The 19,180-nt window shown below is 44.5% G+C and overlaps 1 protein-coding gene across 5 annotated transcripts in view; it reads right to left on the bottom strand.

The window, feature by feature from the left end:
* The window catches only part of SH2D4B (SH2 domain containing 4B), an 84,325-nt gene that overhangs the window by 43,410 nt on the left and 21,735 nt on the right, over positions 1-19,180 (bottom strand). For 3 of the 5 annotated variants that reach the window (XM_088842470.1, XM_088842468.1, XM_055425972.2), the window contains exons 2-4: positions 18,992-19,151; positions 17,122-17,269; positions 535-682 (exon numbers count right to left, since the gene is read on the bottom strand). In XM_088842470.1, the coding sequence (XP_088698596.1) occupies positions 535-682; positions 17,122-17,269; positions 18,992-19,151 (456 nt within the window). Of the gene's footprint in view, positions 1-534; positions 683-17,121; positions 17,270-18,991; positions 19,156-19,180 lie in introns of all 5 variants that reach the window. The other 2 variants (XM_088842469.1, XM_088842471.1) reach the window with 1 other exon arrangement.

The following is a 19,180-nucleotide window of genomic DNA, read 5'->3' as shown; positions in this document are numbered from 1 at the left end:
AAGCAGAGACATTACTTTGCCAACAAGGGTCCGTCTAGGCAAGGCTATGGTTTTTCCAATAGCCATGTATGGATGTGAGAGTTGCACTATAAAGAAAGCTGAGCGCCAAAGAATTGATGCTTTTGAACTGTGGTGTTGGAGAAGACTCTTGAGAATCCCTTGGACTGCAAGGAGATCCAACCAGTCCATCCTAAAGGAGATAAAGGAGATCAGTCCTGAGTGTTCATTGAAAGGACTGATGCTGAAGCTGAAAATCCAATACTTTGGCCACCTGATTCAAAGAGCTGACTCATTTGAAAAGACCCTGATTCTGGGAAAGATTGAGGGCAGGAGGAGAAGGGGACGACAGAGGGTGAGATGGTTGGATGGCATCACCGACTCAATGGACATGAGTTTGGGTAAACTCCGGGAGTTGGTGATGGACAAGGGAGGCCAGGCATGCTGCAATCCATGGAGTCACAGAGTCAGACCTGACTGAGCAACTGAACTGGACTGAAATGAATTAATTTTAAAAAAAAATCAAGTGCTACTCACACTGTTCTTCCCACTCACGTTCCTCCTTCTCGCTGGGGTGGCTTTGCAGCTGGGCCTGCTTCAGGGTCCAGTAGAGTTCCTTCGCCCTCTGCTCTTCCTGGAGGCGAATCTGCTCTTCTCCTCGCTTCCTTTCCTCTTCCTCTTTCCTCTAAAAAACATCATGGGGAGAGAATGACATTAGGTGATAGTAACAGGTCACAGGCAGGGCAGGGCTGAGCTCTCACATGGAAAGGTGGCCAGAGGAGGCCACTCCAGACTCCGTCTCTACACACATGAAGTGGTAACAGTTATATCTAATCAGGCCATGGTAAAGATCAAAGGACTTGAAATATGTGAACCAAATATGTGAAGCTTTCTGCAATAATAAGAGAACTCTGAGCCACCCTTGGTCACACTTTCATTCTCGGGGAAGAGGGAAGTGGGCATAAGGAGGGGAGCCTGGTCTTCTTGGAAGCAAGTTAAGCAGGATATGATTATTGTTGTTGTTGTTCAGTCATCCAGTTGAGTCCAATCCTTTGCAAACCCATGGACTGCAGCACACCTGGCCTCCCTGTCCCTTACCATCTCCCAGAGTTTGCCTAAGTTCATGTTCATTGCATCGGTCATGCCAGCCAGCCATCTCATCCTCTGACACCTTCTCCTTCTGCCCTCAATCTTTCCCAGCATCAGGGACTTTTCCAATGAGTCATCTGTTCGCATCAACTACCTTGTCGTGGCAAAGGGGCTTTAATAACTCAGTGAAGCCATGCCATGCAGGGCCACCTAAGATGGACAGGTCATAGCAGACAGTTCTGACAAAACTTAATCCACTAGAAGAGGGAATGGCAAACAAGCCCAGTATACTTGCTGTGAGAACCTCATGAATTGTATAAAAGGCCAAAAAGATATGACACCCATAGAGGAGTCCTCTAGGTCTGAAGGTGTCCACTATGCTACTGGGGAAGAGTGGAGGATATGATTATATCTTAACATTATTTCCAGAGAAGATACTTCAAAGAGAAAACCATTTCAGGAGCCCAAAATCTCTAAATATTGTCCTGCTTGCAAGTTCCAAAAAGGCTGTGTATATTTTCCTTTACTTTTGTTTAATCAAAGCAACATGAACATACATGTCAATCATGTATTATATGCCAGAAGGCTTGTTATTAAAAAAAATTAATTCTCTAAACCACTTTACCCAACCTACCCCACTCTCATCTAGTGTTTAGAGGTCACCATTCTCAATTATTTTAGTTTTGCTTTATGTGGTTATATCCATGTCTGAATAATGCTGCTAATTATCGATTTATCGACTCTAGACATTAACTACTATGTCTTTTTTTGGTACATGACTATTTAGCACTTATATTTCCCACATTGGTGTAAACCCATATTTTTCTTCTCACCACCCTCACAATAGATTTACATTCCGTTCCGTTCTGTTCTGTCGCTCAGTCGTGTCCGACTCTTTGCGACCCCGTGGACCGTAGCCTACCAGGCTTCTCCGTCCATGGGATTCTCCAGGCAAGAATATTGGAGTGGGTTACCGTTTCCTTCTTCAGGGGATCTTCGCGACCAATTCATAATTATAACAAAGATTGGTACATAACTAAATATAGTTCACAGGACTTCCCTGGTGGTCCAGTGGTTAAGAACCTGCCTGCCAATACGGGAAACACAGGTTTGACCTCTGGTCCAGGAGGATGCCACATGCCCCAGAACAACTGTGCTCACAAGCCACAACTATTGAGCCCAAGCTTTAAAGCCTGGGTTCTGCAACAAGAGAAGCCACTTCAATGAGAAGCCTGAACACCGTGACAAAGAGTAGCCCCTACTCACTGCAACTAGAGAAAACCCACGCGCAGTAATGAAGACCCAGTGCAAACATAAATAAAATTTTTTTTAATAAATATAGTTCACTGTAAAGCCATCAGGGGCTCCCCTGGTGGCTCAGTGGTAAAGAATCTGCCTGCTAATGCAGGAGATGCACATAGGATCCCTGAATTGGGAAGATCCCCTGGAGTAGGAAATGGCAACCCCCTCCAGTATTCTTGCTTGGCAAAATCCTACAGACAGAGTAGCCTGGTGGGCTACAGTCCAGAGGGTCACAAAGAGTCAGACACAATTTAGCAACTAAACAATAGCCACATATATATAGCTAGATGTATATACATATTTTGTATCATATGTATATTATTTATATATCCATATAGAGTCATGTCTGAAAATATCTATGTTACCCTCGCATGTAACTGCTAGTCTAGCTATGCATAGAATTTGATTAAAATCATTTTCCTGCAGAACTTGGAGGACTTCACTTCCTTATTTTCAAGCATCCAGTACTGCCACTCGAATTCTCATTCTTCTGCATAAGGCACTATTTTCCTCTTTATCTCTGAATTCTGAACCTTTTTATAGATGTGCCTTGGTGTGGAGTTTCTTTCATTGATTACTAGGCACTCAGGGTGCTTTTGATTGGAGTTTCAGGTCCTTCTAGTCTACTACCTCTCTGCATAGGATTTTTCTGATAATTTCTCCCCTGTCATTTTGCTTTGTTTCTTCCTAGAACTCCTATGTGTCAACTGCTGGACTTCTTGATTTGACCCTCTAAGTGCCTTAATCCTTTCTCTCTTATTTCCTGCCTCTTGCCTTTTTGTTCTACTTCCTGGTTGATTTCACCGACTTTATCCCCCAAACCTTCCACTGAATTTTTTATTTCAGCTAGTACATTTATAATTCCCAAGCCCTCTTTTATTCTTTGCTTGTTCCTTTTTGCTTTGTGGCATTCTGTACTTGTTTCATAAATGCCAAAACTCATCTCTGAGGATTTTAGAGATTTTTCTCCCTCATGTTCTGATGTAGGGCTATTTCTTCTGTTTTTGTTTTGTTTTGTTTTGTTCTTTTCTTTAAAGTTTGTTTTATTTGGTACCTACCATTTGTGTCAGAGGTTTTCTTCTGATATCTGATGTTCCCTGACTGCTCATAATTCAAAGAGGAAAGTAAGTGTGTTTCTGAGGGACTTCCCTGGTGGTCCAGTGGTTAAGAATTCTCCTTGCAATCCAGGGTATGCATATTTGATTCCTGGTTGGGGAACTAAGATCCCACATGCCTTGCAGCAACTAAGCCCACACACCACAACCACTGAGCCTACACACCACCACGTGTCATAACTAAAGACCCAAGGCAGCCAAATTAAAAAAAAAAAAAAAGTATATCTGAAACAGAGACTCAGAGTGTGTAGTCGGGGTTTCCTTGTGTTTCACTCTAGGAAGACTGGATGAGGGATCAGCCACTTCACTGAGAACCCTCAGGTGGAAATACCTGGAGGTTCTTTCTCTGAAATTATTTGACATCTTCTGTGTCCACCCAGGTGGTGTCTGACCACCAACATCCTAGGAGTTTGCATAGGAGACAGGCTACAGGCAGGACCGCCCTTATACTCAAGCAAGCAGGACCCCTAGCCTGAGCCCCATGATTCATGAGAAACCAATGCTTTGAGGTATCTTTTTGCAAATTGTCCCTGCAAGTTTCCCAAGACTGTCCAGGACAGGCAGGGGCAGCAGTAGGTTCAGGTAATATGCCCCAAAACCAGATCAGGTACTCTCTGACCCTCTCCTCCATGCAAAGGGTTAACCAAGTGCCCTATGGAGCTCCAGGATTCATAACTATGGAGTCATTCCCAGGTCCAGTGGCCAAGCCCTGGTTCCAGAAGGGTAGCCCAGCAAGCAGATGAATGTTCCTGGCCAACAGAATATTTTTATCATAGGATCACCTGAGATTGGGCCACCAGAGTAGAGTTAATAGGCTGAGCTTATGTAGTTCAAGTTATTAACTTGCTATAAATAAAAACACCACCAAAAAAAATGTTACCAGTTCTGTACACCCTACAGGAAACCCTGACAGTAGGTTCCACGGTTCAGAGTTAAAACCTTTGCTTGTTCCCCGATTCCTACCTGCCCCCATCTGTCTCTCTATTTGTCCTGATATGCTGAGCCCCAATGTTGTCCTTTCAACTCCTGGTCAGAGGGAGGGATGAAGTAGCCTGAAGAAACAGGTGAAAACAGGGAACTGAGGGTCCAGCCACTCCACGCAGAAATGTGCCACCAGTCCCTCATTCTCAGCGCCATCCTTCACTGTACCCGCTGTCCCCAGGTCTCGAGCCTGTGGGCTCTCTGGGCTGAGCTGATTCAGGACCACCAGCCCCCTTCCTGCAGGTGCCCCACTAACCTCCCATCACTCTCCCTCTGTCTTCCAGAAACCAAATTTCTTTGGGCATTATTTTCATCTGCTCTTTCCTCCTCTCATTTTCTGTTTTTGTGGCTTATAATTTTTTCAGTCTGCAGAAAGTTATGACCAACCTAGACAGCATATTAAAAAGCAGAGACATTACTTTACCAACAAAGCTCTGTCTAGTCAAGGCCATGGTTTTTTTCAGTGGTCATGTATGGATGTGAGAGTTGGACTATAAAGAAAGCTGAGTGCCAAAGAATTGATGCTTTTGAACTGTGGTGTTGGAGAAGACTCTTGAGAATCCCTTGGCTGCAAGGAGATCCAACCAGTCCATCCTAAAGGAGATAAGTCCTGAGTGTTCATTGGAAGGACTGATGCTGAAGCTGAAACTCCAATACTTTGGCCACCTGATGCAAAGAGCTGACTCATCTGAAAAGACCCTGATGCTGGAAAGATTGAGGGCAGGAGGAGAAGGGGATGACAAAGGACGAGATGGTTGGATGGCATCACCAACTCGATGGACATGGGTTTGGACAGACTCCAGGAGCTGGTGATGGACAGGGAGGCCTGGTGTGCTGCGGTTCATGGGGTCACAAAGAGTCGGACACGACTGAGTGACTGAACTGAACTGAACTGATAGTTTAATGGATCAAGAAGAAAAAACAAAGAAGACGGGAACTCTGAGTTTTGAGCCCCTCGTTTAAAAAAGCACAAACAGGATTTTGTTGCTTTTGAAATGACACAGATTGAGAATATTTCTCCAATTCCACGATCATGTTTTTAAATTCTAAAAAAAGACAAATTCCTAATGACCCACTCTCTAGAAGTTAGGAATTAAGGGATAAAGACGTTAAGTGGCTTCTCCAGTCATTCACCGAATCCTTACTGAGCATCTTGGAGACTCTGCCTGCTCCAGGCACCGGGGACATATCCGTGAAAAAGGCACTTAGCCCCACTCTCTTAGAGCTTGCCTTCCAATGACAGAAAAACACTCATCAGGTAAGATAAAAAATATATCAGAATATCAGAAGTATTATATATTATACTATGTTATATATTACATATAATATTTATATAATACACTATACAATATATCATATTATATAATAAAGTATATAGAGAATTAAAACAGGGTAAGTGATAGAGTCTAGGCAGCTACTTTAGACAGCATGACCAGAAATCCTCTCAGAAGTGGCTGCTTTAAGACCTAAATAATAAGAAAGCTGATGAGTGAATCTCAGGGAGAAGAAACTTCTAGGGAGAGGGAACCACAGGCGCAATGGCCCCAGCATTGGAAATGGGTTTGGCATGTTTGAGTAGGGAATTATCCACTATAGCTGGAAGGAAAACAAGTCAAAATTCTATCTTTAATGAGTCTGAGATGCCATCGGACATCCAAGAGACCTGCTGTGGGTAATGGGATGCATAAACATGGGACTTAAGGGTCCCAGGGACTTAAGCTCAGGCTGCAGAGGTTGAGTGAGAGGCCCTCTGCATGGGGGTGATGTTTCTCAGCCACGGACTTGATGTTATCAATGAGGGAAAGAAAGTAGATCAGAGAAAACAGCCAGAATGCCTTGGGGCACTGAGCCATTTATAAGTTGAGAGAAAGAGTTGGAGCCAGAAAGTAAGACTGAGAAGGCAGACCAAGGGGTAAGATAAAAACCCTGCGGGCGCTATGTCTGTAGGAGAAGCTGAGGGAAAAGCGGGTGGTAAGCCAAGCTGCAGGCTACTGAGACACCTCAAGAGATGTAGAGAAGCACCAAGGGGCCGCAGAACGTGGTCTCAGGACCACGTGATGTGAGATCTTGTCAACAGCAGCCCTGGTGGGGCGGATGGGCAGCCATCCAGGCAGCATGGGGGAGAGAGAGGAAGGGACCACAGACAACCCCTTTCAAGACATTTCCTTTTAAAAATGAGTAGTGACAGAAAGCAGCAGCCAGAGGGGGCTGTGGGGTTAAGCTAGAAAAGGGAAGGTGCGTTGGTTGTTTTTAAGATGCAAAATACTAGAGCAGAGAGTTAATGTGGATGCAAAACTGGAACCAAAGTCTGTCTGCCTCCAAAGCAGAAAAAATTGTATTTTACCCCAAAGTTGTATTTCACTTTCATCAATCACTAGCATCTCAGCAGCATAAAAATGAAGTGTCACACTGGCATGGCACTTCACAGTTTACAAAGTGGGTTTCCCATTCCTCCCCCAGGAATCCTTAATTGGATTGTACTCACCACATTGCTCAATAAACAGGGCGCTAACCAAGACAATCTAAAGGAGATCAATCCTGGGTTTTCACTGGAAGGACTGATGCTAAAGCTGAAACTGCAATACTTTGGCCACCTCATGCGACGAGTTGACGCACTGGAAAAGACTCTGATGCTGGGAAAGGTTGGGGGTGGGAGGAGAAGGGGACGACCGAGAATGAGATGGCTGGATGGCATCACTGACTCTGTGGACATGAGTTTGAGTGAACTCCAGGAGTTGGTGATGGACAGGGAGGCCTGGCGTGCTGTGATTCATGGGGTCGCGGAGAGTTGGACATGACTGAGCGACTGAACTGAACCAAGACAGCTTCCACCAGGGACTATAGATCTGTCATCCACCCACAGAAGTCTTCCAAACAGGAGTGATCTCAGGGAAATTACAGACAGTTGAGGCATGTCGGAGCCAGAGGGCTTTCAACCCCCAGTCTTACTTCCTTGTGAGGATACTAGTTTTCCCAGCCACCATAACAAGGCACCATAGATGGGGGCAGGTAGGCTTAAACAACAGATATTTATTGTCTTGCAGTTCTGGAGGCCAGAAGTCCAAGACCAAAGTGTCAGCAGGGTTGATTTCTTTCTGAGCCCTCTCTCCTTGGTTTATAAGCAGCACATGGTCTTTCCTCTGTGTTCACGCATGTCTCTGTCCAAATTTCCTCTTCTTTTAAGGGTAACAATCATATTGATTTAGCTTGAACTGTAGCCCGCCAGGCTCCTTGGTCCATGGAATTCTCAAAGCAAGAATATTAGAGAGGGTTGCCATTCTCTTCTCCAGATCTTCCCAACCCAGGGATCGAACCCAGGTCTCCTGCATTGCAGGCAGGTTCTTTACCATCTGAGCCACCAGGAAAGCCATTGATTTAGGGCCTGCCCTAAAAACCTCATTTTAACTTAATTTTCTCTATAAAGACCTTTAGGTCCAAATACAGTTTTACATCCTGAGACCCTAGGGTTGGGACTTCAACATCTATATTTTAACTGGACACAATTTAGCGCATAACAAGGAGACTTAGTACCCCCAGAAAAGGGTTATGACTGGCATACCACAGTTAATGGCATTTGACCCATACCATAGATAAATGGCATTTGACCAACCACCTCAAATTAAATACAGTGTTCCTACTCCAACCAGCTGTGGCAACAGGAAGCAGCATGGTAAATGGCAGTGCCCACTTCCGTCCCCACCCACTCCTCCTACCCCAACTCCACAACTTCCATCTACTCCCTGCTTCTACAAGTTCAACTTTGTTAGACTCCACATTTAAGTAAGATCACGCAGCATGTGGCCTTCTGTGTCTAGCTTATTTCATTTAGCATAATGTTCTCCAAGTTCACCTGTATTGTCACAAATGTCAGGATCTCCTTCTGTTTTAAGACTGAATAATAGTTCGCTGTATATACACATATACTACTTTTTCAAATCTATCTATAGATACTTTATCTGCATGGAGAAAAGGCACAAAGCTTCAGTTAAGTAGAATCAAAACATTCCGGAGATCTAATGTACAGCAGCAGGACTATAAATGAATACTGTATTTAATGGACATGGGTTTCAGCAAACTAGTGCTCTCATCACACAAAAAAAGTAGGTGAGGTGATGGAAATGATAGCTTGATTGTGTCACTTTTTCATAAGGTATATGTGTATCAAAATGTCACACTGTACACCTTAAACTCATACAATTTTGATTTGCCAGTCACACCTCAATAAAGATGGAGGAAAATTTACTACCAATAAATAAATAGACAGATAGATGGATGGAGGGCAGTTCCACAGTTCACTCAGTCCTTTTCTCCTGAGAATGGGACACCACCAGAAATCCCAGACTTCCCTGGTGGTCCAGTGGCCAAGGCAAGCAGGGGACTGGGTTCCGTCCTTGGTCAGAGAATTAGATCTCACGTGCCACAACTAACAGTTCCCATGCCATAACTAAAGATCACATAAGTAAAGAAAGAAACAAAGAAATAGTTACAGAAGAGAGCCAGAAACCTGCGTCAACCTCCACCTCAAAGGAACATGACGGATCACCTACTGTGGCAAAGGTAAGCGCTTCACAGAGATGAACTGATTAAAAAAAGACATTTTCCACCACAAATAAAGAGTATCGCATCATCCTCACCCTGGTTTTGCAAAAATGCTCAACCTTTGCAGCTGAAATTGACTGAAAACTCTCACTGTTGCTACTTTCAGCATCCTTTGGGCCATCTGTGATCACTGAAGAAAAGGCCATCTTTCTTTGGTTTAGCAGCGAAAGGCCAATACAGCCAAAAGGCAGATAGGCAAAGACTCGCCTTCCACCTTAGGCGTCGATTGCCTTTTTCTGGCAAGCCCAAAGCCCTCTGAGCTGTCCAGCTGATTCAATCCCCCTTCTCCTGATAACTCATCAGTAACAGCACACCACAGGAGCCCACAGATGCCCAGTCCGTCTCACCCCAATGGAAAATGCCACGAAGACACATGCTTTTTCTGGAAGGCATGGTCCTTTTTGTTTTTGGCCTGGCCCCAATGATACCATCGTGTCTTATAGGACAATGTGCTCCCAAAGGACAGGGCCAGACCTGTGTTGTTCATTCTTCTAACACCAGTACCCCGCACAGGGCCAGGCAGATAGTAGCTGCTTCATGAACACTGACCAGAAGAGGGGGTGGATTAATGAATTGATGAAGAGGGGGTTTGTGATGATCTGTGACGAGGAAAGGGTAAACCGCCCCACGCTGTGTCTCGCTGATGCCAGCCTTGTCCAAGAGAAATTCAGAGAAAGTCTACAAATGTTCGAGAGAAATTAAAGCAGCAATAGCGTCTCTGGTTGCAAAGCATGTCATGAGGTGGCCAAAATGAACTCCAGTCTTAAAGGAGAAAGAACAAAAAGAGAACGGTTATGAATAGAAAACAGAGGAAAATGAAAGGACAGCTTAGCTGTACCGAGTCTGTTCCCCATCATGGAAACCAGAAGGAGGCAGGATGGGGCAGGAAACTTACAGGTTGGGAAGGAAGGTCATAGGGGCAGAGCAGGAGCCTTGTTGCCCATGTTCTGGGGTTGGAAGCGGAGAGAGAAGCATCCAAAAGCAGTCAAAGGAGTTTAAAAAAAAAAAAAAGTGGGGAAAAATGAAAATTTTATCTGGCTCCACAACATTTTTACTAAAAAAAAAAAAACTTTCTGTATGCATGTAAACTGCATTCAAATAGTGCCAGCAACTCAGCTGGTAAAGAATCTGCCTGCAATGCAGGAGACCCCGGTTTGATTCTTGGGTCAGGAAGTTCCCCTGGAGAAGGGATAGGCTACCCACTCTAGTATTCTTGGGCTTCCCTGGTGGCTCAGATGGTAAAGAATCAACCTGCAACGCAGGAGACCTGGGTTCAATCCTGGGGTTGGGAAGATCCCCTGGAGGAGGGCATGGCAACCCACTCCAGTGTTCTTGCCTGGAAAATCCCCATGGACAGAGGAGCCCGGTGGGCTACAGTCCATAGGGTCACAAAGAATCAGACATGACTGAGTGACAAAGCACAGTGTCAGCCACAACAGAATGTTGTTGTTGTTTTTAAAAAAAAAAAAACAGGTTTCTAGCTATCTGTAGCTCCTATTTTTAAACTCCCTCTTTAACTCTACAGAAGGTTCTGGGATTATCCCCCCTATTTTATGAATTTCCTATGACCAGGAAAATTCACAGAATTTGCTGGCATCCTCAACACAGGCTCCCCAGGCAAACTCCCTCCACCACCAGGTTCCTCACACAGGTTCTCTCCTCTCCTCCATTCCCCACTCTCCTCTGTCCTGGGTGGAAAAACAAAACCAACAAACACCAACCTCAGCGCGACCACTCCAAGCACATTCTCTCTCCTCCAAGCCTGAACCTCCTTCCCAGCTCCCCATGCAAGAGGCTGGTGCCATTTAGCCATCCCTCCCCCTGGGGCTCAAGAAGCCTGCTCTCGGCTTTCCTTCATGTGTTAAGTCGCTTCAGTTCAGTTCAGTCGCTCAGTCGTGTCTGACTCTCCGCGACCCCATGAATCACAGCACGCCAGGCCTCCCTGTCCATCACCAACTCCTGGAGTTCACTCAAACTCATGTCCATTGAGTCAGTGATGCCATCAGCCATCTCATTCTCTGTCGTCCCCTTCTCCTCCCAACCCCCAATCCCTCCCAGCATCAGAGTCTTTTCCAGTGAGTCAACTCATCACATGAGGTGGCCAAAGTATTGCAGTTTCAGCTTTAGCATCAGTCCTTCCAATGAACACCCAGGATTGATCTCCTTTAGAATGGACTGGTTGGATCTCCTTGCAGTCCAAGGGACTCTCAAGAGTCTTCTCCAGCACCACAGTTCAAAAGCATCAATTCTTCGGCGATCAGCTTTCTTCACAGTCCAACTCTCACATCCATACATGACCACGGGAAAAACCATAGCCTTGACTAGGCGGACCTTGGTTGGCAAAGTAATGTCTCTGCTTTTTAATATACTATCTAGGTTGGTCATAACTTTCCTTCCAAGGAGTAAGCGTCTTTTAATTTCATGGTTGCAATCAGCATCCGCAGTGATTTTGGAGCCCAAAAAAATAAAGTCTGACACTGTTTCCACTGTTTCCCCATCTATTTCCCATGAAGTGATGGGACCAGATGGCAGTCAAGTCCAACTCTTTGCAATTTCATGGACTGTAGGCTCCTCTGTCCTCCCACCAGGCTCCTCTGTCCGTGAGATTTCCCAGGCAAGAAAACTGGAGTGAGTTGCCATGCCCTCTTCCAGAGGATCTTCCCGACCCCAGGATCAAACCTAAGTCACTTTTCAGTTCAGTCGCTCAGTCGTGTCTGACTCTACAACCCCATGGACTGCAGCATGTCAGGCCTCCCTGTCCATCACCTACTCTGGGAGTCTACTCAAATACACGTCCATTGAATCAGTAATGCCTCTTGGGTCTCCTGCATTGGCAGGCAGATTCTTTACCACTAGCACCACCTACCAACATCTAACTGATTATTGATTTCACCACCAGCGTTACTTTGTCCATCCCCTTTATCTCTTCATAGTGCCCACTTTGACCATGGCAAAGATCTCCTAATTGCCCCCCGCAACCCTAATGGCAACCCACTCCAGTATTCTTGCCTGGAGAATCCCAGGGACGGGGGAGCCTGGTTGACTGCCGTCTATGGGGTTGCACAGAGTCGGACATGACTGAAGTGACTTAGCAGCACCCTAAATGTTCATCACTTGAGTCACACCACCAGTTTTCCTCGTAAAACGTGATCCAAACGTGGCCCTCTGAATACGCAGGTCTGCTTGGCCCACAGAGAATAGTCCACCTCCTTAGCATAGCATTCAAGGGCCTCACAGCCAATCTTTCCAGGTTTTTGTCTGTCTCCACCCATCATGTGCTTTTTTCTCTCCCCCAGCAGATCATTTCTCACCCCACTTATCTCCTTTCCATTTCCTGTCTTTATTTGTGCAGGGTTCCTGGAAGGACCTCTGCCCTCTAAGGTGCCTCTGGACATGGTTGGGGCTGAGTGGCTGCTCGCAGAATTATCTCTTCCCTGGCACCTTGTAAGCTTTTTGAGAACAGGGAGTTTATTACTACCACCACTACCCTCCTCCAAACAACCTCCATTTCTGGTCTCAGGGGAAAAAAGTATTAAATTAGATGAATGTTATCGGTGCATTGCTGCATGCAAGACTCATATTATGTTAGCATCTTGATGTAGGAAGACAACAATAAAAATTATCTAAACCAATCTCTAACCCGATGTGTAAATCCCTTTGGCAAAGCTGTTGCAGTTATCTATTGCTAAGTATTATAACAACAAGCTATCAGCAAAATTTAGTGGCTTAAAACACAAACCTTTTATGTGCTTGAGATTCTGTAGACACTAGTTCCGGCCAGGCTTGGCTGGGTGGCCTTTCAGCTCCACATTATGTCAGTCATGGTCGATTACTTGGCTGAGGTCACTGACTGGAAGAACCACAAAGGCTTCACTCACGTGTGTGGTGCCTAGGTGCTCCCTCACATAGCCTCTCTTTAGCTAGCCTGGGTGTCCTTGCAGATAGCCTGGGAGCCTAGGGCAGGAAGGCTTCCTGTGAGGCAGCTTCCAAAAGTGAGCCTTGCCAGAGGCGCAACCTGCTCTTATCCATCCTCGGAATTTACACACAGTCATTTCTACCGTACCCTATAGACCAAGGCTAGCCACAAGGTCACAGAGGTTCAGCGGTGGGGAACCAGACACCTCCTCTCAAAGGGAGGAGAGGCCAAAAATTTGCTGCCAGGCATATTTAATCCACCACTGAAACCTTCTCAGATACTGTTTCAGCTTACACATAATCACTTCCTGTGATGGAGAGCCTGTCACAATACAAGGGTAGTTCATTTACACACATCTCTGCCAGAAGATGGGGCCTCCCAGTGGCTCAGTGGTAACAAATCTGCCTGCCAAGGCAGGAGGTGCAGCAGACACAGGTTCTATCCCTGGGTGGGGAAGATTCCCTGGAGAAGGAAATGGCAATCCACTCCAGTATTCTTGCCTGGAGAATTCCATGGACAGAGGAGCCTGGCGGGCTACAGGCATGTAGCAAAGAGTGGATATGATTTAACAACTAAGCATGGATGCACAGACAGAAAATATCTCAGCTCATTAACAAGGACCGTCCAGCCCCAATGTCTGATTTAATGCTCCTTAACTCCGGGAGTTGGTGATGGACAGGGAGGCCTAGCGTGCTGTGATTCATGGGGTGGCAGAGAGTCAGACACGACTGAGTGACTGAACTGAACTGAATGAGCCTTCCAAGGCCTCAAAGATGCTACTTGCACTTCTGAGGCTCCTCAAAGCAGACATACTTACTATGTATATTAAACACATATAACACATTTATATATGTTCACACAGAAGAAACACATACAAAAAAAAAAAAAACCACAGACAATAACGATAACCTTTGGCAATAACATAAAAACCTGCATTTGGGTTCCTCAGTGAACATGGGGCCTGGCCACATGGCTTTACTGATTCCTCCATAAACCCCAACACACAGCCAGCATACAATTTCTATCCCTCAATCACTGAGGTCCTCAAGGAGAACATCAGAGAATCTCTGCTGGGAACCAAGCCCCAAGACTCCAGCTCTGCCAAGCTACCCTCCCAGCTTCTGAGACTCAGCCCACCTCTGGGGAGGAAGGAGGCCAGGGATTGGAACAGGTGACACTCACCTCTGGAGACATGTGAAAAGTACTGGTTTTCTTCCCTAGACTTAAATTGTTGTTGTTTAGTTGCTAAGTCATGTTGGACTCTTTTGCGACCCTATGGACCGTGGCTCACCAGGCTCCTGTGCAAAATCCAGCAATACAAACTAAGTATCTCTCCAGTGTGGATGGGATTTGAGTCACTACTATGGAATTACATCGTTAATTTCAAGCAATGTGACAGTGATTATTGCGGCTATGACAGGAAATGTCCTTCTTCGTGGGGGATGCACACTGAAGGATTAAGGTTTGGTCAGGAAGCTCCCAGGCCAGTGACAGGCATTATTGGAAAACCTGGTTGGACCACAGTCTCACTCTTTTGTTTACACATTGTCTGTGGCTGCTTTTGTGCCACGATGTCCTAGTTGAGTAGCTGTGACAGAGACAGCATGACCCACAGAGTCTAAAATATTGACTATCTGCTCCTCTACAGAAAATAGTTTGCCAACTCCTGGGTTAGACAGCACTATGTCTGCAATTTTCTCTCAAACTGTTTGACAGCAACAAAAAAAATGCAAGTATGTATATGTCTGTGTGTGTGCCTGTGGGCATGTATAGATGGAGAAAGAGAAAAGCAAAGAGCATGAAATCTAGGCAAAATATTAATAATTGGTAAATATAGGTGGATAATATCAATATATGAGTACTCATGTCATTTTTCTTTTCACTTTTCTCCAAGTTTGAATTTTTTTTAAATGAAGTGTCTTGAGAGTAAATATTCCTTCACTTAAAAATGCAAAAGAATCTCCTAGAAAAAAAAGGCACCTCATGGGAAAGTTAAATAAGGAGACCAATAACAATGCAAATATATAGCTAGCAGTTGCAGTAGGTTTAAAAGTAATGAGCACAATCACAATAGCAATAAAAATATTAAACATAAAATTTAAAAAAAAAGAAATGCAGAGCACCTAAAGAAAACAATAAATTTTATCCAAGTCCAAAAATTAGATGCCCACAAGAACATATGTCTTTGAGAATGTCTGGGGTTGGAGGGCCAGTGCATTTACAGATATTAAAAAAAAAAAAACTATATCAAAGATAAAAAAAGAAACTTTGGATAAAAGGAAGAACTTACCAGATTCCTGAGTCAGATTTAATGATTCAATATTATAAAAAATGTTCATCTTCCACAAATAGAGCAATAGTACTGATGCAATTCAATGAAAACCACCACGTGGATTTTTGGATATTAGGGGAGAAGCGGATACTGAGAAAATAATTCAACAGTAGCTCTAATGGGAAAAAAATGGATGAGATTAGCCAAGGACATTTCAGAAATGAAGAATAATGATACACTTTAACTTTAATAGATGGTAAAATTTATGTTAAAGTTACGTATAATTAAACAATTACATCTGGCTCAGGAATAATCAGTCAAAGAAGAAAAATCCACAAAAGGGTCCAAAAGTAAGTAAGAAGTAAGAGTCAAGGCAGGAAATCCAATGAGAGGAGAGAGGATGATTTACATAGTAAATGATGTTAGCATAATGGGCTAGCCATTTGGAATAAAATAAAGTGACAGCCATATATCATACCACACAGCAAAGTGAAGGAAAATTGAGTACAAAGAAATGAGATCTGGAAAGACATATAAAGCAATGTAGATTAGTATTTTTATAAGCTTGTGATGGCCTTTCTATGCATAAAACAACTAATAGAGAACAAGATTCATATAGTTGGCTAATAAAAATTTTAACCTTCTGTACATCATGAACCACTATAACCAAAATTAAAAAAAACTGCAACAACAACACTGAGAAAAAATATTTACAACAGAAATGATATTAAAAGGCCAATGTCCCCATTATCCAATCATTATAAGGGGAAAGTTTTTAAAAATTCAAAAATGGGCAAATGCCATTAATATACAAATCATAAAAATATACAACTGCTGAGATTCAGCATGATTCTTGTTTTTTTTTTCTTTTTGTTCAGAGTATTTTCTGAGTTTTCTACCCCCTCAAAAATATATTATTGCTACATAGCCAAAAAAAAAAAAATCTCAAAATAGGAACCAGAAGAAAATATACTAACCTAAGCTTTTTTCCGGAGAAGGCGATGGCAAGCCACTCCAGTACTATTGCCTAGAAAATCCCATGGATGGAGGAGCCTGGTAGGCTGCAGTCCGTGGGGTCGCTAAGGGTCAGACACGACTGAGCGACTTCACTTTCACGAATTGGAGAAGGAAATGGCAACCCACTCCAGTGTCCTTGCCTGGAGAATCCCAGGGATGGGGGAGCCTAGTGGGCTTCCGTCTATGGGATCACACAGAGTCGGACACGACTGAAGTGACTTAGCAGCAGCAGCAGCAGCAAGCTTTTTTTCAGGAAACTTAAGCTTCTTGCTACAGGACTGTAACGCTCCTTTACCAGCTCCAAACTCTGAGTCTCAGAATGAGCAGCTATGCAAACTTACAATGTCCTATCCTGGGCAGAAAAATTTACATTTTTCATTTCCTTGAATCCTCCAAAAATCTCAAGGAGAGTGTTTTTATTATGAATATTACAAACAAGAAGCTCAGAGAAGTTCAGCAAGCTTCCCAAGGTCACACAGCAGTGAGCAATAGAGTTGGAACAGGATCCCAGGCTGGTCTGACCACAGATTCAGCTCTCTTCAGGCCCCATTTCAGGACCCTTGGTTTGGGACGCAGAGGGCTGAGTTCTGATCCTGGCTCTGTCCCCAAACCAATCACCACTATACACAGTCTCTTCCCTATCTGACCCTCAATTTCCTCATCTGTACAAGGAGAAGTGAATTAGCCAAGATGGTATGTCAAGTTCCTTCCTACTCAGACATGTCTGATTTCTATTCTCAGAAAGCACACATTGGCCAAGGACTGGTCCAACCAAAGATCAGCCTGGGGGTTGCAACAGGTGGCCTCACACCGACACCCAGGCACTGGCCCACCTTGAATTCCTCATGGATGCGCTCCTCCAGGACTTTGGCAGCCTTGCGGTCCTCCATCTCCACCTTCCACTTCTCTGCCAGGATCCGGGCTTTCTCATTTGCCAGAGCGTCCCGGAACTTTTTGGTGATCTCTGCCTCCTTCTGTCTCCTTTCAAGAGAACACCAGCAGGTATCAGGAGGTGTGGGAAAATAAGGGACCACATGCTAACAGAATTTCAAATAAAAACCATGCCCAATCATTCCTGGTCTATCAGAATGGTAAGTATCTGAGGTTCACAAATGTTGGCAAAGGTGGGGAAAAAAAAAATAGTTCCTCTCCTGTACAGGAGTGTAAATCAGCAGAACTGCTCTGGAAGCCAGGAAAAAAAAAAATTTTCAGGAATCCCATTTCTTGCTTGGGTTTACAAAGGTGTAGGGAGAGGCACATCAGAGGATTTTTATAACATTAAAAAAAAATGGCAAACAGCCCAAATGTCCCTCAATAGGACCAATAAGTTGGGTTCCTCATGTTATGAGATGCTACACAGTTACCTTGAATAATGCTGTGGATCTGCAGTAATCAATTTATCAAGGTGTGAATAAAGCACTTTGCAGAGCAGATGTTGCCCTAATGCTCATCATGCTTATCTTGAAGTGAAGTCGCTCAGTCATATCCGACTCTTTGCAACCCCATGGACTGTAGCCCACTAGGCTCCTCAGTCCATGGAATTTTCCAGGCCAGAGTACTGGAGTGGGTTGCCATTTCCTTCTCCAGGGGATCTTAGGTGATGAATATTGAGTTGTTCTTTAATTAATTCTTTATAGTTTTCAATATTGGTTATATGTCACAATTTTTTTAATTAATTTATTTTTTATTGAAGGATAATTGCTTTACAGAATTTTGCTGTTTTCGGTCAAATCTCAACATGAATATATGTCACAATTTTATTATTGGAACATTGTCATTGGGCTTCCCTGGTGGTCCAGTGGTTGGGAATCTGCCTGTCAATGCAGGGTACCGGGGTTCAATCCCTGGTCCAGGCAGATCCCGCATGTGACGGACAACTAAGCCCATGCGCCACAACTACCGAGCCTGGGCTTTGCTGCTGCTGCTGCTAAGTCACTTCAGTCATGTCCGACTCTGCGCAACCCACAGAGCCTTCTCAGGGGCCTGGGCTCCAGAGCCTGCATTCCGCAACAAAAGAAGCCACCGCAATGAGAAGTCCTCTCAATGCAAGTAGAGAAAGCTTGCATACAGGACGGAAGATCCAGTGCAGTCATAAACAACAACAACAAAACACTGTGATTAAAACTTGTGGGAAAAATGTTGGCACTGACCTCATACAAACTTCCAAGTTTAGCAAAAATTACGTCATAAGTTGTTTATGAAAGAAGTCTGACCCTCCCAGGATCAGCAGAGGCTTCAGTGTCCATCTTGTGTGAAAAACAGAGGTAGCACAGAGAGGAACAAGAAGACTTTAAGAGTGATATTCACCAAAAAAAAAAAAAAGAGTGATATTCAAACTGCTCCGCTGTCCCAAGGACACCTCAGTGAGGGAAGAGGCGAAAGAATATCAAAAGTATTATCTCAATAAATCCAACTATATAAAAAAGGCGTTGTGGTACCCAAACCATAGATGTAGAAAACTGAGGCCTCAAATCACCTCCCCACTGATGAGTGGAACCAGGACTTGAATCACAAGGTCTACCTGATGTAAGACTAATTCTTCGGTCACCTAATCTTAGCACAGCTCCAAACAGCCTGCCAGCTGCCTGGCGCCACTTCCTTCTTCCCACCCATAATCTATTATCCTTAATGTGAACCCAGCCCAAGCCTCCATGTTCAGGCACCACTCACCCCCCAACCTCAGCACCCACTGGCACCTCTCACCAGAGTTCCTCGGCTTCCCGCTGTGCCTGCAGCCGCGCTCTCTCTGCAATCAGCTCCTCAGAGATCTCTTCATAGGGCTTGTCGCCAGGACCTTCTCCCATGATCCAGACCCAGACCTCGCCATCTGCCCCCAGCAGCCACTGGATGTGCTTGTCACTTGCTGCCTCACAACAGGAGGAAGACGGAGAA

Source organism: Moschus berezovskii, chromosome 12 (genome assembly GCF_049115385.1).
Source record: "Moschus berezovskii isolate FMDL1 chromosome 12, NW_MosBer_1.0, whole genome shotgun sequence".
Lineage (NCBI taxonomy): Eukaryota > Metazoa > Chordata > Mammalia > Artiodactyla > Moschidae > Moschus > Moschus berezovskii.
Note: the sequence above shows the minus strand (reverse complement) of the source record. Positions and strands in the feature narration are given on the sequence as shown.